The sequence below is a fragment of the Tachysurus fulvidraco genome, chromosome 9 (genome assembly GCF_022655615.1).
Source record: "Tachysurus fulvidraco isolate hzauxx_2018 chromosome 9, HZAU_PFXX_2.0, whole genome shotgun sequence".
Taxonomy (NCBI): Eukaryota; Metazoa; Chordata; class Actinopteri; order Siluriformes; family Bagridae; genus Tachysurus; species Tachysurus fulvidraco.
In genome coordinates this window covers 28,228,401-28,244,821 of record NC_062526.1, presented here as the reverse complement: position 1 = coordinate 28,244,821, position 16,421 = coordinate 28,228,401, and the positions used below count along the sequence as shown (strand labels likewise).

Here is a 16,421-nt window from a genome sequence, read left to right as displayed (position 1 = left end):
GACCTTATGACTGTGCCATCGATCTCCTGCCAGGTACTGGCCCCCCCCCCACCCGGGGGGACCGACTGTACCACTTATCCAAGCCTGAAAGGGAGGCCATGACCTAGTATATTCCATTGGACTCTTACAACACTCCCACTGGTCATTACGAGTACCTGGTGATGCCATTCGGCCTCACTAATGCCCCAGCAGTGTTCCAGGCCCTGGTAAATGACATTTTACGGGATATGTTAAATCTGTTCATGTTTGTTTACCTGGATGACATCCATATCTTCTCCTGCATGCCTGAGGAACACACCCGCCTCGTCCGTGCAGTGCTCCAGAGACTTTTTCAGAACCAATTATGTCTGAAGGCTGAGAAATTCCATGTCACGAGGACCACCTTCTTGGGCTTCATTCTAGCAGCAGGGAGTGTATGGCTAGATCCTGACAGAATCAAGGCTGTTAGGGATTGGCCCCGCCCTTGGACACATAGGCAGCTCCAGCAGTTCTTGGGATTTGCCAATTTTTATCGTTTATCATTTCTGATTTCTACACAGCTATTGTCTGCATACGTTACTTACACTAAAATGCATCTATTGCAGCATGATGTGTCAATCTTATTTTTAATATTAATAAAACTCAGCACAGTGACTTTACAATCATTTTGCTTATTTATTGGATTTGCTTGTTCGGTCATGGTTGCTTCTTTGAATACAGGCCCTTCATTTAAATATGTTGTCATGTTTTACATTAGCAAACAATATTTATTGTTTCAATCAGGGATGTGGTTAATCTTTTAGTTTAAGTATTGCCATTATGCAATATACATTTTTTATACATAATTCTAGGAGAATCGTGTAAATTTATTGTGCAACATATTATGTTTGTGTTATACCTAAAATAGTGAAACAATACAAATGACATATTACCATCCCACTTTTCACTGATCTTAGAAAAACAAATGCAAATCATAAAGAAATAACTGTATTATTCTTAATTCCACAAACTAAAAAAAAAAAAAATACTTAATTGTACTTATTTACATACCCCATATATGTAATCTATATTTTATATTTGTAAAGGTAACCAAAAGCAAGTGTAATAAATTCAATAAATGCTAGAAATTACTTGATTGGCATAATTGAGATCTAATATAATCAAAAACATGTTTATCTTTTTAATTAGGCACATCACATATGTATGCTTTACAGTTAATAACACTGTCTAGGTGTCTCTTTACTTATAATCTTAATGGCTTTATCCTTCAAGAGCACCTGCTTATAAGAAAGCTCTTAGAGTCACATTAGGGTCTAAGAGAGTTAAATAATAGATTTTTTTTTATTTTCTTTGATTAAATCATTTTAATAATCAATATTGATTCAAATGTAATAGATTTCATGTGGTCCTTAACCTGACTGACAGTGTATTTCTTCTGTAAGAGTCACACCTACATAATGATTACACATGGTTATTCTTTCTGCTTTTTCTTGGTAAATACTATTGTTTTTAAAGTGACATTAAAGTTTTAAGAAATTGTCTTTGAGGCTAACATATGGACTAAAATGTAATAATAATAATAATCATTTATAATAATATTTGTATAATTTTGCTTTCAACCTGCATATACCTTTATGTCAGAAGAATTTGGAGCAAATATTTTTAGTGTAATCATGAGATATAGTGTTTTCCTAAACCATGGATAAAAAAGGCCGTATATGATAGGATTTAGAGCTGAATTAATGTAACCTAACCAAGTGAAAACATCAAAAAGTACTAGAGGAGTAGAGAAATTTATATAAGGATCAAGAAGAGAATTAATGTAAAATGGCATCCAGCATAAATTAAATGCACCTACCACAATACCAAGAGTTTTTGCTGCTTTGTTCTCGTGTTTTGCTTTTTGTGTGAACTTGGTCACATCATTTTTCATCTGCTTTGCAACATCAAATTTTCTTGCATGTTTTTTTGAAATGAAAAATATTTTAGCATAAAGAAAAATCATAACAAATAAAGGCAACATGAAAGCTATACATGTATCAAGAACAGACCAGAGTGCATTGAACAAAATGTTGCAATATCCTAGGCAATAGATAGATGCAATGTATTCATCTAAATTTTCCAGATTGGCTTTTGAAATCAGGAGACCAAACGAATACACTGCAGCTGAAATCCAACTTATAGCTACCATAAGCCATGCAACAGGCATAGTAACTCTTGTAGGGTACTGAAGTGGAAAGCACACAGCTTGATATCGATCTATTGCAATACAAATCAAGTGGAAGGCTGATGCATTTGAGAGGAAAGCATCAAAACTAGTATGCCAAAGACAGAATTCTTCACTGAAGTACCAGCAGCCATCAACAGACCTGATCATGCTGAATGGCATGACAATGATTCCCAAAAGCAGATCTGCCAGTGCCAAAGACATCACCAAAATATTTGTAGGTGTGTGAAGTTGTTTGAAATGAGCTATAGAGATGATGACCACGGAATTCCCTAGAATGGTAATAGTAATTGCGAAGAGTAGGAAAAGGTATACCACTGTTTGAATTGCTTTGTGGTAAGAAGCCTTCAAACAAGAGACATTTGAACCAGGAAAACAGTATTCCTCCAAATCTGCTTCTTGTAGTAAAGGTGAATTCAGAATTTCTGGCATCCTTTTACCTGAAGATTTAAAAACAATTAAAAACACAAACAGACATGCAGGTACCAACAGTTCAAGTTTTAAATTATTCTTACTATGACTAATGCCATGAGTTATATTCACTTTCTGGCTGAGAATCGAGACCACCAGGGAGGCAGTAGTCCAATAGAAAATATCCAGTTTGTACAACAGGGAACTAAGATTCCGTATGTGTTGTCATGCAAATATACCCGTGCCAATTTTTTTTAAACAATCGTGGATTAAACCTAGGTACTGTATAAGCAACTTTATAGATAAAAAAATAAGCAAATGCAAATATGTGGCCAATGTAATAGATAGGCAGTCAAATAAATATTATTTTATAGTTTATAATAGGTAATAATGAGAGTAATACTAAGAAAGTTATGGAAACTTAGGGCCTTTTTACACCTGGTCACTTCATGTGTTTTCTCTGATCTTATAGCTATCTGATTGGTTAAAACTGTTCCATCTTGGCGAATCGGATATCAATCTGATCTTTCTACACCCGCCCAAAATGCAAATATATTTTTTGTCTCATTTCCAGGGTAATTGAAATGGAACACCTTTTTTTATATGCGGTTTTCAGAATGCAATCAAAAAGAAGATGAAAAAACTTGCTACGATGGTTATGCTACAAAAAACAGCATGTTATTTGTTATTTGTTTCTGGTGCCAAGCATGACTCATCAGTCACTTGCGAGTGGCATACTTCCTTTTCCGAGGAGTATCCCAGACCACCTCCTGAAGGGGTTTGAACGATCAGATTTATATCCGTCTCAAAAACGTTTCGGAGGGCATTTAGACCTGGTCTTTTTACCATCGGATAGCTATCCAATCACAGAAAACACATGAAGTGACCAGGTGCAAAAGCCCCTTAGTGATTGGTCAGAATAGGATATTTTTCTTTCAATGTATTGCAGCCCAACTTAATATACTGTAGAATACTTGAGGACAAACAGAATTGTCATTCACTCTGTCATAGTAGTTCTATCCTTTTAACTTTAATCAGTACTGATATCTCAGATATAGCTGGAATCATATCAAGCTCTATAGTTCATGTGTTGCTTTCCACTCTATTCATCTGTGATGTTGGTATATTTTGTCTGCCATGTGCCTAATTGTTATCATTGCATATTTTTTTATTATTCAAATGTAAGTAGAGCATCTTTTCTTATATAATAACTATAAGAACTTTTTATATATCTTAAAGCATAAACCCAAATCAGTAGGAAAGGAAATGATCTGACTTTTGTAGAACATCACAGATTCATCTGTAAGATTTGATGATATTTTGTTCCTAGGAAATTTAATGATGTATATATCTGGGAGTTATTTATAACCAGAGAGAATCTTTACAGCAAAGTGTTTATGACTTATTTGAAATAGGCCATCCATACCCCCTTCTCTTACCTGTGCTTGATTTGAAAGTATTTGAGAGGGTGATTCCATCTATTAATTTTTAAAATTACCTTTGAAAAACTCCCCATTCTCACCATTGTAAAGTCATTGTGCTGAGGTTTTATTAATCTTTCAATTCCATTCATAAATAAGATTGACAGACCATGCTGCAATAGATGAATTTTTAATGTAAGTAACATGTATGCAGGCAATATCAGTGTAGAAATCAGAAATGACAATAAATAACAACAGACAATCTCAAGCTGACTAAACAAAATTACGTTTTCTGGCACATTGGTATATTTTGGGATCAATGATACACATTTGTAAGGTGAAAATGCTTCAGAAAATACAAAGAGAAAAGCAAAAAAATGGATTTAACCATAAGCATTTACCCAGTGAAAGCCCGGAATTAAACAATAACATGATAAACTTTCTATCAATTCAAAGATATTTTTAAACAATGTGGCATATTGCATTAAAACATTAATCCCTGTTGGTGTGTCAAATCTACATTTTAATCTATAAATAAATTGCAGTTATGATGCATACAGTTTCATATGAGAAGAATTCGAACCAAATATCTTTAGTGTAACAATAAGATATAACGTTTTTCTGAACCATGGATAAAAAAGTCCATATATGATAGGGTTTAAAGTGGAATTAATATAACCCAACCAGACAAAGATATCAAAAATTAATATAGGGGTGGCAAAATTAATAAAAGGATCAAGTAGAGAGGTAAGGAAAAATGGCATCCAGCAACAAATGAAGGCACCTACAACAATCCCCAGAGTTTTTGCTGCCTTGTTCTCATGTTTCACTCTTTGTGAAAACTTGATTAAGTTCGTATCATTTCTGCCCTGCTTCACACTGTCAATTTTTCTTGCATGTTTCTTGGAAATAAAAAATATTTGTGTGTACAGACAAAACATAACACAGCATGGTAAAAAGAAACATATACATGCATCCAGTGCTGCCCATAGTGCATTGAACAAAAGGCCACAATATCCCAGGCAACTTATTGACAAAATATAATCATCTAATTTTTCCAAATTTGCTTTTGAACACAGGAGTGTATAAGAATAAACAACAGATGCAGTCCAACTCAAAACTGCCATAAACCATGCCACAGGTTTAGTCACTCTCGTAGGGTACTGAAGTGGATAGCACACAGCTTGATATCGATCAATTGCAATGGAAATCAGGTGAAAAATTGATGCAGTAGTAAGACACATGTCAAAACTAGAGTGTAAAAAGCACAATTCTTCACCATAGTACCAGCAGCCATCCACAGACCTTATCATGCTGAATGGCATGACTGTGATTCCCAGAAGCAGATCCACCATAGCTAAAGACATCACCAAAATGTTTGTTGGTGTGTGAAGTTGTTTAAAATGAGCTATGGAGACGATCACTACAGAGTTCCCTAGAACTGTAATGGTCATTGCAAACACTAGTATAAAATATAACACGGTTTTAGCTGTCACATGGTAAGACGCTTTCAAACAAGAAAAATTTGAATCAGGAAAACAGTACTCCTCCAAATGTACTTCTAGTAAAGATAAATTTTGAGCTTCTGGCATCCTTTAACATGAATCTGTTAAAAGCATCTGGAGGAAAAAATAACGTGCAGTCTCAAGTAGCCATGTATGAAATGATTCTCACTTCCCCACAGAAGATTTATATTTGCTTACCCAACACAAAGTTATATTCGCTAAACTGTCGGCCAATATGCCCACCTGGGAGATGGTAAGCCAATAGGAACAAAGGTGAAACAAAGTGGAATAACAGCAAGCATATTTTGGTGACTGTAACAAATACAGCAATATTTCTATAGAGATGGAAAGGTTACTTACCAGTCAAGTCCAATGGTGCTAAGCATCAATTAAAAGCAACAAATAGTTAATAATTAGAGCTAGTTTAATAATTCTGGCATTATTGTAACAGCTGAAACAAACCTGAAGTTATGCTACAGAACATAGAGCCGGTCAAGCATGCACTCACTGATAACTTTATTAGGGTTAGGATTAGGGTTAGGGTTGTATATGATGTTTCTTAAGTTTTATGTTTATTATTATGTTATACATAATATAGTGAAAAAATAAAAATGGCATATTAACATAACACTTTTCAGTGATCTTAGAAAAACAAGTGCAACTCATGAAGAAATAACTGTATTATTCTTCATTCCTCATACTTGTGTAATTTGAAAAAAAATTAATTGCTATTTAATGCTCATTACGAGAAAAGTATTTACATACCCCCATATATGTAATTAAATCTATATTTTATATTTGCAAATGTAACCAAAAGCAAGTGTAATAAATTCAATAAATGCCAGAAATGACTTTTGATTGGAATAATTGAGATCTAATATAATCAGAAAAATCTTTATCTTTTTTAATTAGGGACATCACATATGTATGTTTTACTGTTAATATTAACACTGTCTATGTTTCTTTTTACTTATAATCTTAATGGTTTTAACCTTCAAGAGCACCTGCTTATAAGAAAGGGTCACCTTAGGGTCTAAGAGAGTTAATAATGCCCTTTTCTTACCTGTGCTTGATTTAAAAGTATTTGTGTGGGTCATTTCATCTCTTCATTTTTAAAATTACCTTTGTAAAACTCCTTTGTTTTTAGAATTGCGTATGAGGACAGTATATCCAGTTGTAGACAGGCCCTAAAAGCTGCTAGTGCTGAGCACCTGAACAAACTAATAGAAAATAACAAAAACAATCCCAGGTTTTTATTTAGTACAGTGGCTAGATTAATAATAATAATAATAATAATAATAATAATAATAATAATAATAATAATAATAAAAAAAAAAACAGAGATCTGAACACACTATTCCATCACAGTTCAGTAGTGAGGACTTTGTGAGATTCTTCACTGATAAAATTAGAGTATCAGGAACAAAATAGGTGATGTTCAGCACATGAGAGCACTTTGTGACCCATCTCACCTAAAGCTCTACACTCACAACTACAGTGCTTTACAAGTACAGGACAGGAAGAGTTAGATAAACGTATTACTACAGCTACATCAACAACTTTTACACTAGACCCCATCCCAACTAAATTACTGAAAGAAGTGTCACATACAGCTGGTGAGCCTCTTCTTAATATTATTAACTCCTCGTTATCTTTAGGTTACATCCCTAAATCTTTCAAGTTGGCAGTTATTAGGCCACTCATTAAGAAGCCTAATTTTGAGCATAATGAACTATCAAATTACAGACCTATTTAACATCTGTCGTTTGTCTAAAATACTAGAAAAGGTTGTGTCTGTTCAACTGAGCTCCTTCTTACAGGAGAACAATATCTTTGAAGAGTTTCAGTCAGGTTTCAGGCCCCATCATAGCACAGAAACTGCACTTGTTAAAGTTACAAATGACTTGTTCTTAGCTTCGGACCAAGACTGTATGTCTCTATTAGTTCTACTTGACCTTAGTGCTGCATTCGACACTATAGATCACAACATTCTCCTAGATCACTTACAAAATTACACAGGTATTTATGGACAGGCTTTAAGTTGGTTTAGATCCTACCTGTCTGATCGATACCATTTTGTAGAATTAAATGGTGAATACTCCAGTTTATTGACAGTTAATTATGGGGTCCCTCAAGGATCAGTCATAGGACCTCTGCTTTTCTCGATATACATGTTTCCATTAGGGAACATCATTAGAAGATGCCATTAGTTTCCACTGTTATGCTGACGATACACAGTTATATATCTCATCAAAACCAGATGAAATATCTAAATTGTCCAAATTAAATGAGTGCATTAAAGAGATAAAAGACTGTAATTGAGCTGTAATTTTCTGTTATTTAACTCTGATAAGACAGAAATATTACGTATCAGACCAAAAACCAGTACACAGAAACTCTCACACTTCAACTTCCATTTAGAGGGATGTACTGTTACTAGTAGCTCAACGGTGAAAGACCTGAGTGTTTATTAGACAGCAACTTGTCTTTAAAATCATATCACCATATTACAAACACAGCCTTCTTCCACCTTAGAAATATTGGCAAGCTTAGAAACATCCTGTCTGTATCTGATGCTGAGAAGCTAATTCATGCCTTCATGACCTCTAGACTGGACTATTGTAATGCATTACTAGGTGGTTGTCCTGCATATTTAATAAATATGCTACAGTTAGTCCAAAATGCAGCTGCCAGAGTTCTCACTAGGACAAGAAAGTATGACCATATAACCCCAATTTTATCATCTCAACACTGGCTACCTGTTAAGTTTAGAATTGATCACTTTTTCTACCGGGGTATCCTGAAATTGTAACAGCTCCGATTGTCTGCCATGTCATGAAGATTTTGGACCTTCATTGAGATGCGGTCAACCATGTGAGGATCCTGAGGCATCTACAGAGATGTACCAGCACTAGTTGAACATTGTGTCACAAAATATTCTGACATAAAAAGAGGAGATATCAACTCTATGTGGTCCTTGAGAACAACAACCTCCTCATCAAGACATTTGTCGGACTGTATATTTATAATTAGATTCTCCATTGTGACCCAAATTAGGATCATAGTCCCTTTTGAGTCTGGTTTCTCTCAAGGTTTCTTCCCATTCAACCAAAAGAATTCTTCCTTGCCACAGTCACCTCAGTCACCTCAGACTTGTTCATTGGTGATAAATACAAACACATTTAATATTAATCTTGAACTTTTGTATTATATTAATCTTTTTGTTTTATGTTTATGTTCTGTAAAGCTGCTTTGAGACAATGTCCATTGTTGAAAGCGCTATAAATAAATTTGAATTTGAATATGTATTTGAATCTCTATTCTCACCATTAGTCTGTGTGTGAGTTTTTATTAATATTTCAATTCCATTCATAAATAAAATTGAGAGACCATGTTGCAATAGATGCATTTTAATGTACGTAACTTGTATGCAGACAATAGCTGTGTAGAAATCAGAAATGACAGAAGTGCCAGATAATCTGAAACCTTCCAAACTAACCACAGACAATATCAAATTAACTAAACTAAATTATGTTGTCTGGCACAAGGGTATATTTTGGGATCAATAATAGACATTTTTAAGGTGAAAAGGCTTCAGAAAATACAAAGAAAAAACTCTATTCAATAATAAGCATTTACCCATGTTTATGTTTATGCATACAGTTTCATATGAGAAGAATTAGAACCAAATATCTTTAGTGTGACAATAAGATATAATGTTTTCCTGAACCATGGATAAAAAAGCCCATATATGATAGGGTTTAAAGTGGAATTAATATAACCCAACCAGACAAAGACATCATAAAGAACTAAAGGGGTGGCAAAATTAATAAAAGGATCAAGTAGAGAACTGAGGAAATATGGCATCCAGCAACAAATGAAGGCGCCTACAACAATACCAAGAGTTTTTGCTGCCTTGTTTTCATGTTTCACTCTTTGTGAAAACTTGATTAAGTTCGTATCATTTCTGCCCTGCTTCACACTGTCAATTTTTCTTGCATGTTTCTTGGAAATAAAAAATATTTGTGTGTACAGACAAAACATAACACAGCATGGTAAAAAGAAACATATACATGCATCCAGTGCTGCCCATAGTGCATTGAACAAAAGGCCACAATATCCCAGGCAACTTATTGACACAATATATTCATCTAATTTTTCCAAATTTGCTTTTGAACACAGAAGTGTATAAGAATAAACAACAGATGCAGTCCAACTCAAAACTGCCATAAACCATGCAACAGGTATAGTCACTCTCGTAGGGTACTGAAGTGGATAGCACACAGCTTGATATCGATCAATTGCAATAGAAATCAGGTGAAAAATTGATGCACCAGTAAGACACATGTCAAAACTAGAGTGTAAAAAGCACAATTCTTCACTATAGTACCAGCAGCCATCCACAGACCTTATCATGCTGAATGGCATGACTGTGATTCCCAGAAGCAGATCCACCATAGCTAGAGACATCACCAAAATGTTTGTTGGTGTGTGAAGTTGTTTAAAATGAGCTATGGAGATGATCACTACAGAGTTCCCTAGAACTGTTATGGTCATTGCAAACACTAGTATAAAATATAACGTGGTTTTAGCTGTCACATGGTAAGACGCTTTCAAACAAGAAAAATTTGAATCAGGAAAACAGTACTCCTCCAAATGTACTTCTTCTAGTAAAGATAAATTTTGAGCTTCTGGCATCCTTTAACATGAATCTGCTAAAAGCATCTGGAGGGGAAAACGACTTGTCTTTAATGTGCAGTCTCAAATAGCTATGTATGAAATGATTCTCAGTTCCCCACAGAAGATTTGTATTTACTTACCCAACACAAAGTTATATTTGCTTAACAGTCTGCCATTATGTCCACCTGGGAGATGGTAAGCCAATAGGAACAAAGGTGAAATATTCTGAACAAAGTGGAATTACATCAAGCATATTTTGGTGATAATAACAAATACAGCAATATTTCTATAGAGATGGTAACGTTACTTACCAGTCACAAAATTAGCAACAAATAGTTTATAGAGCTAGTTTAATTCTGGCGTGATTGTAACAGCTGTAAAGAACCTGAAGTTATGGTACAGAACATAGAGCCTGTCAAGCATGCATTCACTGATCACTTTGTTAGGAACTCTTGTAATCTCCTCATTCATAAATGTGTCTAATTGACCAATAATGTGGCAACAGTGCAATGTCAGAAAATAATGCATATAAGGCCATCAACTTAAATAAAGTTCACAACAACGATCAGTATGTGGAGAAGATGATACTGACAGTTATGTCAGCCAGAAACAGAAATCTGGGGCAAAACTGGACCGTAACAGGTGAAAACTGGAAAACCTGATGAACCTGGTGGGATGAATTTCTGCTGATGCACACAGATGGTAGCATCACTGGAATCCATGGACCCAACCTTCCTACTCAGTATAGGCTGGTGGAGGTGTTGCAGTGTGTGCAATGTTACACTTTAAATCAATACTTATCAATCATCTACTTTCTGCATGCTAAAAGTTTTTGTGAACATGACACTAAGTTCTTTGTTCTTCAGTGGCCTTCTTTATCACCAAATCTGAATCCACTAGACCACTTTTGGCCTAGACGACCCCTTTCTGACTTCAGGCCACAGGCCACCTGCACACAGGCGGCATGACCTCCATGCAGAGGTGTCGAGATCTTGGGGAAATCCCTTTTCAGCTCATCTTTTTTTCCCTGCTATGTCTGACTGTACTGTCGTCGACAGGCACCAGGGGGTGAAACGCCAGTTGGCGGCATTTAGGGAGTTTCTCCCTTGACGCGGCGAGCAGCCTGGGTCACTCCTGAGGAAAGGAACCATAGAAAGGGACCTCCCAGAGCGGGACTCCGGCTTTTACAGTTGATAGCCAAACCCTCTGACCAACACGATACGGGGGTGTAGGATGGAGCTTGCGATTGGCAAACCGGCTGTAGCTCCTAGAAACACAGAGTAGGACCACACAAGATTTTCTCCAAACCCATTGGCAACCAGGCATAGGCAAGGGCAGAGGGAACTGAGGCCTCCATTTCCTGGTTGGAAAACAGTGGAGGCTGGTATCCATACACGGCCTGGAAGGAGGAGGAGAGACCCATGGCAGCTGACAGCAGGGAGTAAAGGGGCTTATTCCACCCACACCAGGTTAAAGGACCAGGACGTAGGCTCTTCGGAACACAGGATGTGAAGTCCTTTTTCTAGTTCCTGGTTTAGCCGCTTGGTTTGTCAGTTAGACTGATGGTGACCCCCAGGAGCTGGCAAAACTCTCTCCAGAAGTTAGAGGTGAACTGAGGACCAAGATCTGATACAATGTTTTGTGGGAGGCCATGCAGGCAAAAGACATGCTGGAGCATGAATCTATGGAGACGTGAGACCAGGGCCACCTGGGAACAGGAAGAGGACTGAGCAAGCAAGCTGGAGGGCCCTGGGGTGTCTTATGCTGAGCTCAGACTGGACATGCTGCCAAGAACTCCTGGATATCTTTCTTTAACTTAGGCCACCAGATGCACTGCTGGAGGATTGACAAGGTGTGGGCAGAGCTAGGGTGACAGAATAGGGGAGAGTCGTGGCACCATTGGAAGACTTGAGAGTGTAGACAGTCAGGAATGAACAACCTTCCCTCTGGACAGCCCTCTGGAACCGGAAGACTGGAGGTGGCCTGCTGGGCCCTCCTTTCAATATCAAGGTGAAGGGCTTGGACCATGATGGAGGAAGGAAGTATATGTTCCACAACCGGTTCTCCATCACCCTCCATAGTGAATTGCCAAGACAGAGTGTCCGGCTTGGCATTCTTGGATCCTGGGCAGTAGGACAGGGTGAAATTAAAACATTCAAAGAAAAGACCCCAACGGGATTGCCTGTAATTCAGACGCTTGGCCAAGCAAAGACATTCAAGATTCCGGTGGTCCATCCACACTAGAAAGGGCTGCCCAGCACCCTCCAAGTGGTGCTGCCATTCCTCCAGGCCCAACTTGATGGCCAAGAGTTCCCATTCACCTATAGGATATTTCCATTCAGCTGGACTAAGGCACCTTGAGAAGAAAGCACAGGGATAGAGACGGTTGTCTTTGGCATATCGCTGAGACAGAATGGCCCCCATGCCAACGTCGGATGCATCCACCTTTACAATAAACTTCTGGTCTGGGTCAGTGCTGAAGCCCCTGATGAACTTGCGATAAAAGTTCACAAACCCCAGGAAGTGCTGGAGATGGTTTCTGTTATCTGGGTTTGGCCAGTCCCTAACTGCCTTAACCCAGTTTGAGTTCATCTGTATGCTACTGGGTGAGAGAATGAAGTCCAAAAAAAAAAGTGGAGTCTCTCTTTCCTCTGTCATGGACATTTACACCAAACGCTGCATCCGCAAAGCCAACAGTATTATGGATACCCACACACACAGTCTTCACCCTCCTATATGCTGTTTTTCACACAGTTTTTGCTCTTTACACATGCTGTCTTTCACATTTCAGTCGACTGCTATTTTGCACAATACATTACAATAAATCATATAACTGCTGCCATAATCCTAGTGTTCATTTCAGTACTTCTGCACATGCAATATAGAACATATAGTATTTACACTGGTCGGTGCTCCTTTTGTGAATTGTCGTTTGTGTAATGTCTTGTATTGTTTGTTTGCACTGTCTTTGATCCTGCACTGTCTTTTTGTCTTTTGTCTTCAACGGTTTTCACCAGGTTGCACAGATGCACTTTATGTGTCTAGGACTTACTTAACTTACTTAAGTCCTTTAGCTCTGTGTTGTTTAATGTAGCTTCATGGTCCTGGAGAAAAACTGTCTCATTTCACTGTGTACTGCAACAGCTATATATGTTTGAAATGCCTCCTACCTGGAAGGACACTCATATCAGGTAACATAGAGGGGAGTGACATCTGCTCCACGCAGACTCTCCACTGGCACCCCTCAGGGCTCAGTACTTGGTCCTCTTCTTTTCTCCCTGTATACTCACTCTCTTGGGGAAGTTATTTCATCACATGGGTTCCCTTACCACTGGTATTCTGATGATACACAACTTATCTTCTCTTTCCCACCCTCAGATGCCACAGCTTCTGACCGGATCTCAGCATGTCTGTCAGAAATTTTATCATGGATGACTGCTCATCAGTTAAAGCTCAATCCTAGCAAAACTGAACTGCTGTTCATCCCAGGTGATTCATCACCAGGTCATGACCTTGCTATATTCCTACACAACGATCTGATCTCCCCTTCAGCCACAGCTTACAGGCTGCTCAGGTACTTGTTCAGTCTCTTGTCATTTCTAGACTGGATTACTGCAATGCACTGCTGGCAGGTCTACCTATGAACGCAATCTGCCCTCTGCAAATGATCTAAAATGCAGCTGCACGGCTTGTTTTCAACTTGCCAAAGTTCTCGCACACCACCCCACTGCTGTGATCCCTCCACTGGCTTCTGTTAGCTGCATGCATCAGATTCAAAACACTGATGCTGGCCTACAAAGCCAAAAATCGACCAGCTCCCTCTTACCTCAAAGCCATCATCACTCCTCACACTGCACCCCGCACCCTCCGATCTACCAGCACTGCTCGACTGGTTCCACCATCTCTCAGGGTAAGAGGCAAGTATACGACAAGACTCTTCTCTGTTATGGCACCAAGGTGGTGGAACTAACTTCCCCTAGAGGTCCGGACAGCTGAGTGACTGGCTATTTTCAAGTGGGGGTTGAAGACCTACTTATTCAGGAAACACTTCAACTAGCACTTCTTTCCTTATCTTTTGCATTTAAAAAAAAATAATAAAAAAAAATCCTTTGACACTTTCTCATTGTAACTTTGAACAAATGTTTTAAACTCATGGTATCTGAAGTATGTAACCTAGTGAACCAGCATTAATGTATTCAATGTTAGAGATTTAAGCACTTATGTACGTCGCTCTGGATAAGGGTGTCTGCCAAATGCTGTAAATGTAAATGTAAACAACAATAAAAGCTTCTTGAATTGACTTGGCTTGAAAGTATTGGCTGAACCTACTTTTAATCTATTGGCATGGCTAAACCTATTGTTAAGAGGAATGAAATCTAATCTGTATCGAGTTTAGCAGGATTTCTACATTTGCTTTTGTAAACAGGAAACTGTAAGAATACACAGCAACTATAAACCTGCTAGAGAACTGATGAGCAAGGCCAATGACTGAGGTCTGTGCTGTGTCCTTATGTGTTAACATCCCTTTAACTAAACTCCAGTTAGAGCAGGCCCCATATTTGTTTATGTAGAATTCAATGATGATAGTTTAAAACATTTCTCACTACAACACAAGTTGTCAAAATAATGTTTAACTTAAATGACATTTTCCACATTTTCCCAATTTAAGAGTTCAATAGTATTAAGCATATTCTACCTAAGCAGGACAAAGCATCTCTAGAGTTTTTTAAGTAAACATGAAATGTAATAACCATTATTAACTAATGTTCTGAGTATATCTTATATTATTAGTATAGCCAGCCACAATTCATTTTGCATTTTGTGCTAATTCACATGTAATGGTATTTTAAATAGAGCTTTCGATAGTTGCTCATTGTTAGGGAGAGACGCTGAGACAATATGCAAGTGCAGATAAAACAATTTTAATAAACAATGCACAGATCCATTTTCTGAAATGTTAATGCTTGATCAAGTGATAATTTTTTGTTATTTTTGGTTCCAGTGACAAAGCACTTCTGTTCACATAAAATATATGATTTAACAGATTGTTTTAATATTTCTATCCCAGACAAAACTAATTACTGGTTTTGAATATTTTGGGATATACAGTAAGTAACTTAATGTGTCTTCCCGGTTTATAAGTCACAAATATTTTAAGCCTTAAAACTGCTGTTATGATGTATAAACTTTCATGTCAGATGAATGTGGAGCAAATATTTTGAGTGTGACAATGAGAGAGAGTGTTTTTCTGAACCAGGGATAGAAAAAGCCATATATGATAGGGTTTAAAGTGGAATTAATATAACCCAACCAGACAAAGACGTCAAAAAGTAATATAGGAGTGGCAAAGTTAATAAAAGGATCAAGTAGAGAGGTAAGGAAATATGGCATCCAGCAACAGTTGAAGGCACCTACAACAATCCCCAGAGTTTTTGCTGCTTTGTTCTCATGTTTCACTCTTTGTGAAAACTTGGTAATGTCATTTCTGCCATGCTTCACACTGTCAATTTTTCTTGCATGCTTCATTGAAATAAAAATTATTTTTGCATACAGACAAATCATAACACAGCATGGTATAAAGAAACCTGTAACTATACTCATAATAGCCCACAGTGAATCCATAAAAAGGCTACAAGTTCCCAAGCAATTTGTTAATTCACTGTCTACTCTTGCATTTGTAAACAAGAGACTATAAGTGTACACTGTTGCTGCAGTCCAACTCACAGCTACCATACTCCATGCAACGGGTTTAGTCACTCTCGTAGGGTACTGAAGTGGATAGCACACAGCTTGATATCGATCAATCGCAATAGAAATCAGGTGAAAAATTGATGCTCCAGTGAGACACGTATCAAAGCTAGAATGTAAAAAACAGAATTCTTTGCTGAAGTACCAGCAGCCATCCACAGACCTTATCATGCTGAATGGCATGACTGTGATTCCCAGAAGCAGATCCACCATAGCTAGAGACATCACCAAAATGTTTGTAGGTGTGTGAAGCTGTTTGAAATGAGCTATGGAGATGATGACAGCAAGGTTTCCTAGAATTGTAATTGCCAATGCAAACACAAGTAAAAAATATAACACACTTTGAGTTGCTACATTGTAAGGGTTCTTGACACAAGAACCATTGAAACCAGGAAAACAGTAATCTCTAAAATCTACTTCTTCTTGTAAAAAACTAATAGACTGTGGCAT

General features: G+C 37.4%; 4 protein-coding genes across 4 annotated transcripts; all 4 read right to left on the bottom strand.

Annotated features, from left to right (window-relative positions):
- Window positions 1–1,594: 1,594 nt before the first annotated feature.
- On the bottom strand, window positions 1,595–2,638 carry LOC113651724 (trace amine-associated receptor 13c-like). Its single transcript, XM_027160570.1, has one exon. The coding sequence runs from the start codon at window positions 2,636–2,638 to the stop codon at window positions 1,595–1,597; it is 1,044 nt and encodes a 347-aa protein (XP_027016371.1).
- A 1,945-nt stretch (window positions 2,639–4,583) lies between these two features.
- On the bottom strand, window positions 4,584–5,630 carry LOC113651725 (trace amine-associated receptor 13c-like). Its single transcript, XM_027160571.1, has one exon. The coding sequence runs from the start codon at window positions 5,628–5,630 to the stop codon at window positions 4,584–4,586; it is 1,047 nt and encodes a 348-aa protein (XP_027016372.1).
- Window positions 5,631–9,194: 3,564 nt separating this feature from the next.
- Window positions 9,195–10,241, bottom strand: LOC113651726 (trace amine-associated receptor 13c-like). The gene has a single exon (XM_027160572.2). The coding sequence runs from the start codon at window positions 10,239–10,241 to the stop codon at window positions 9,195–9,197; it is 1,047 nt and encodes a 348-aa protein (XP_027016373.1).
- A 5,154-nt stretch (window positions 10,242–15,395) lies between these two features.
- Window positions 15,396–16,421, bottom strand: LOC113651727 (trace amine-associated receptor 13c-like). The gene has a single exon (XM_027160573.2). The coding sequence runs from the start codon at window positions 16,419–16,421 to the stop codon at window positions 15,396–15,398; it is 1,026 nt and encodes a 341-aa protein (XP_027016374.1).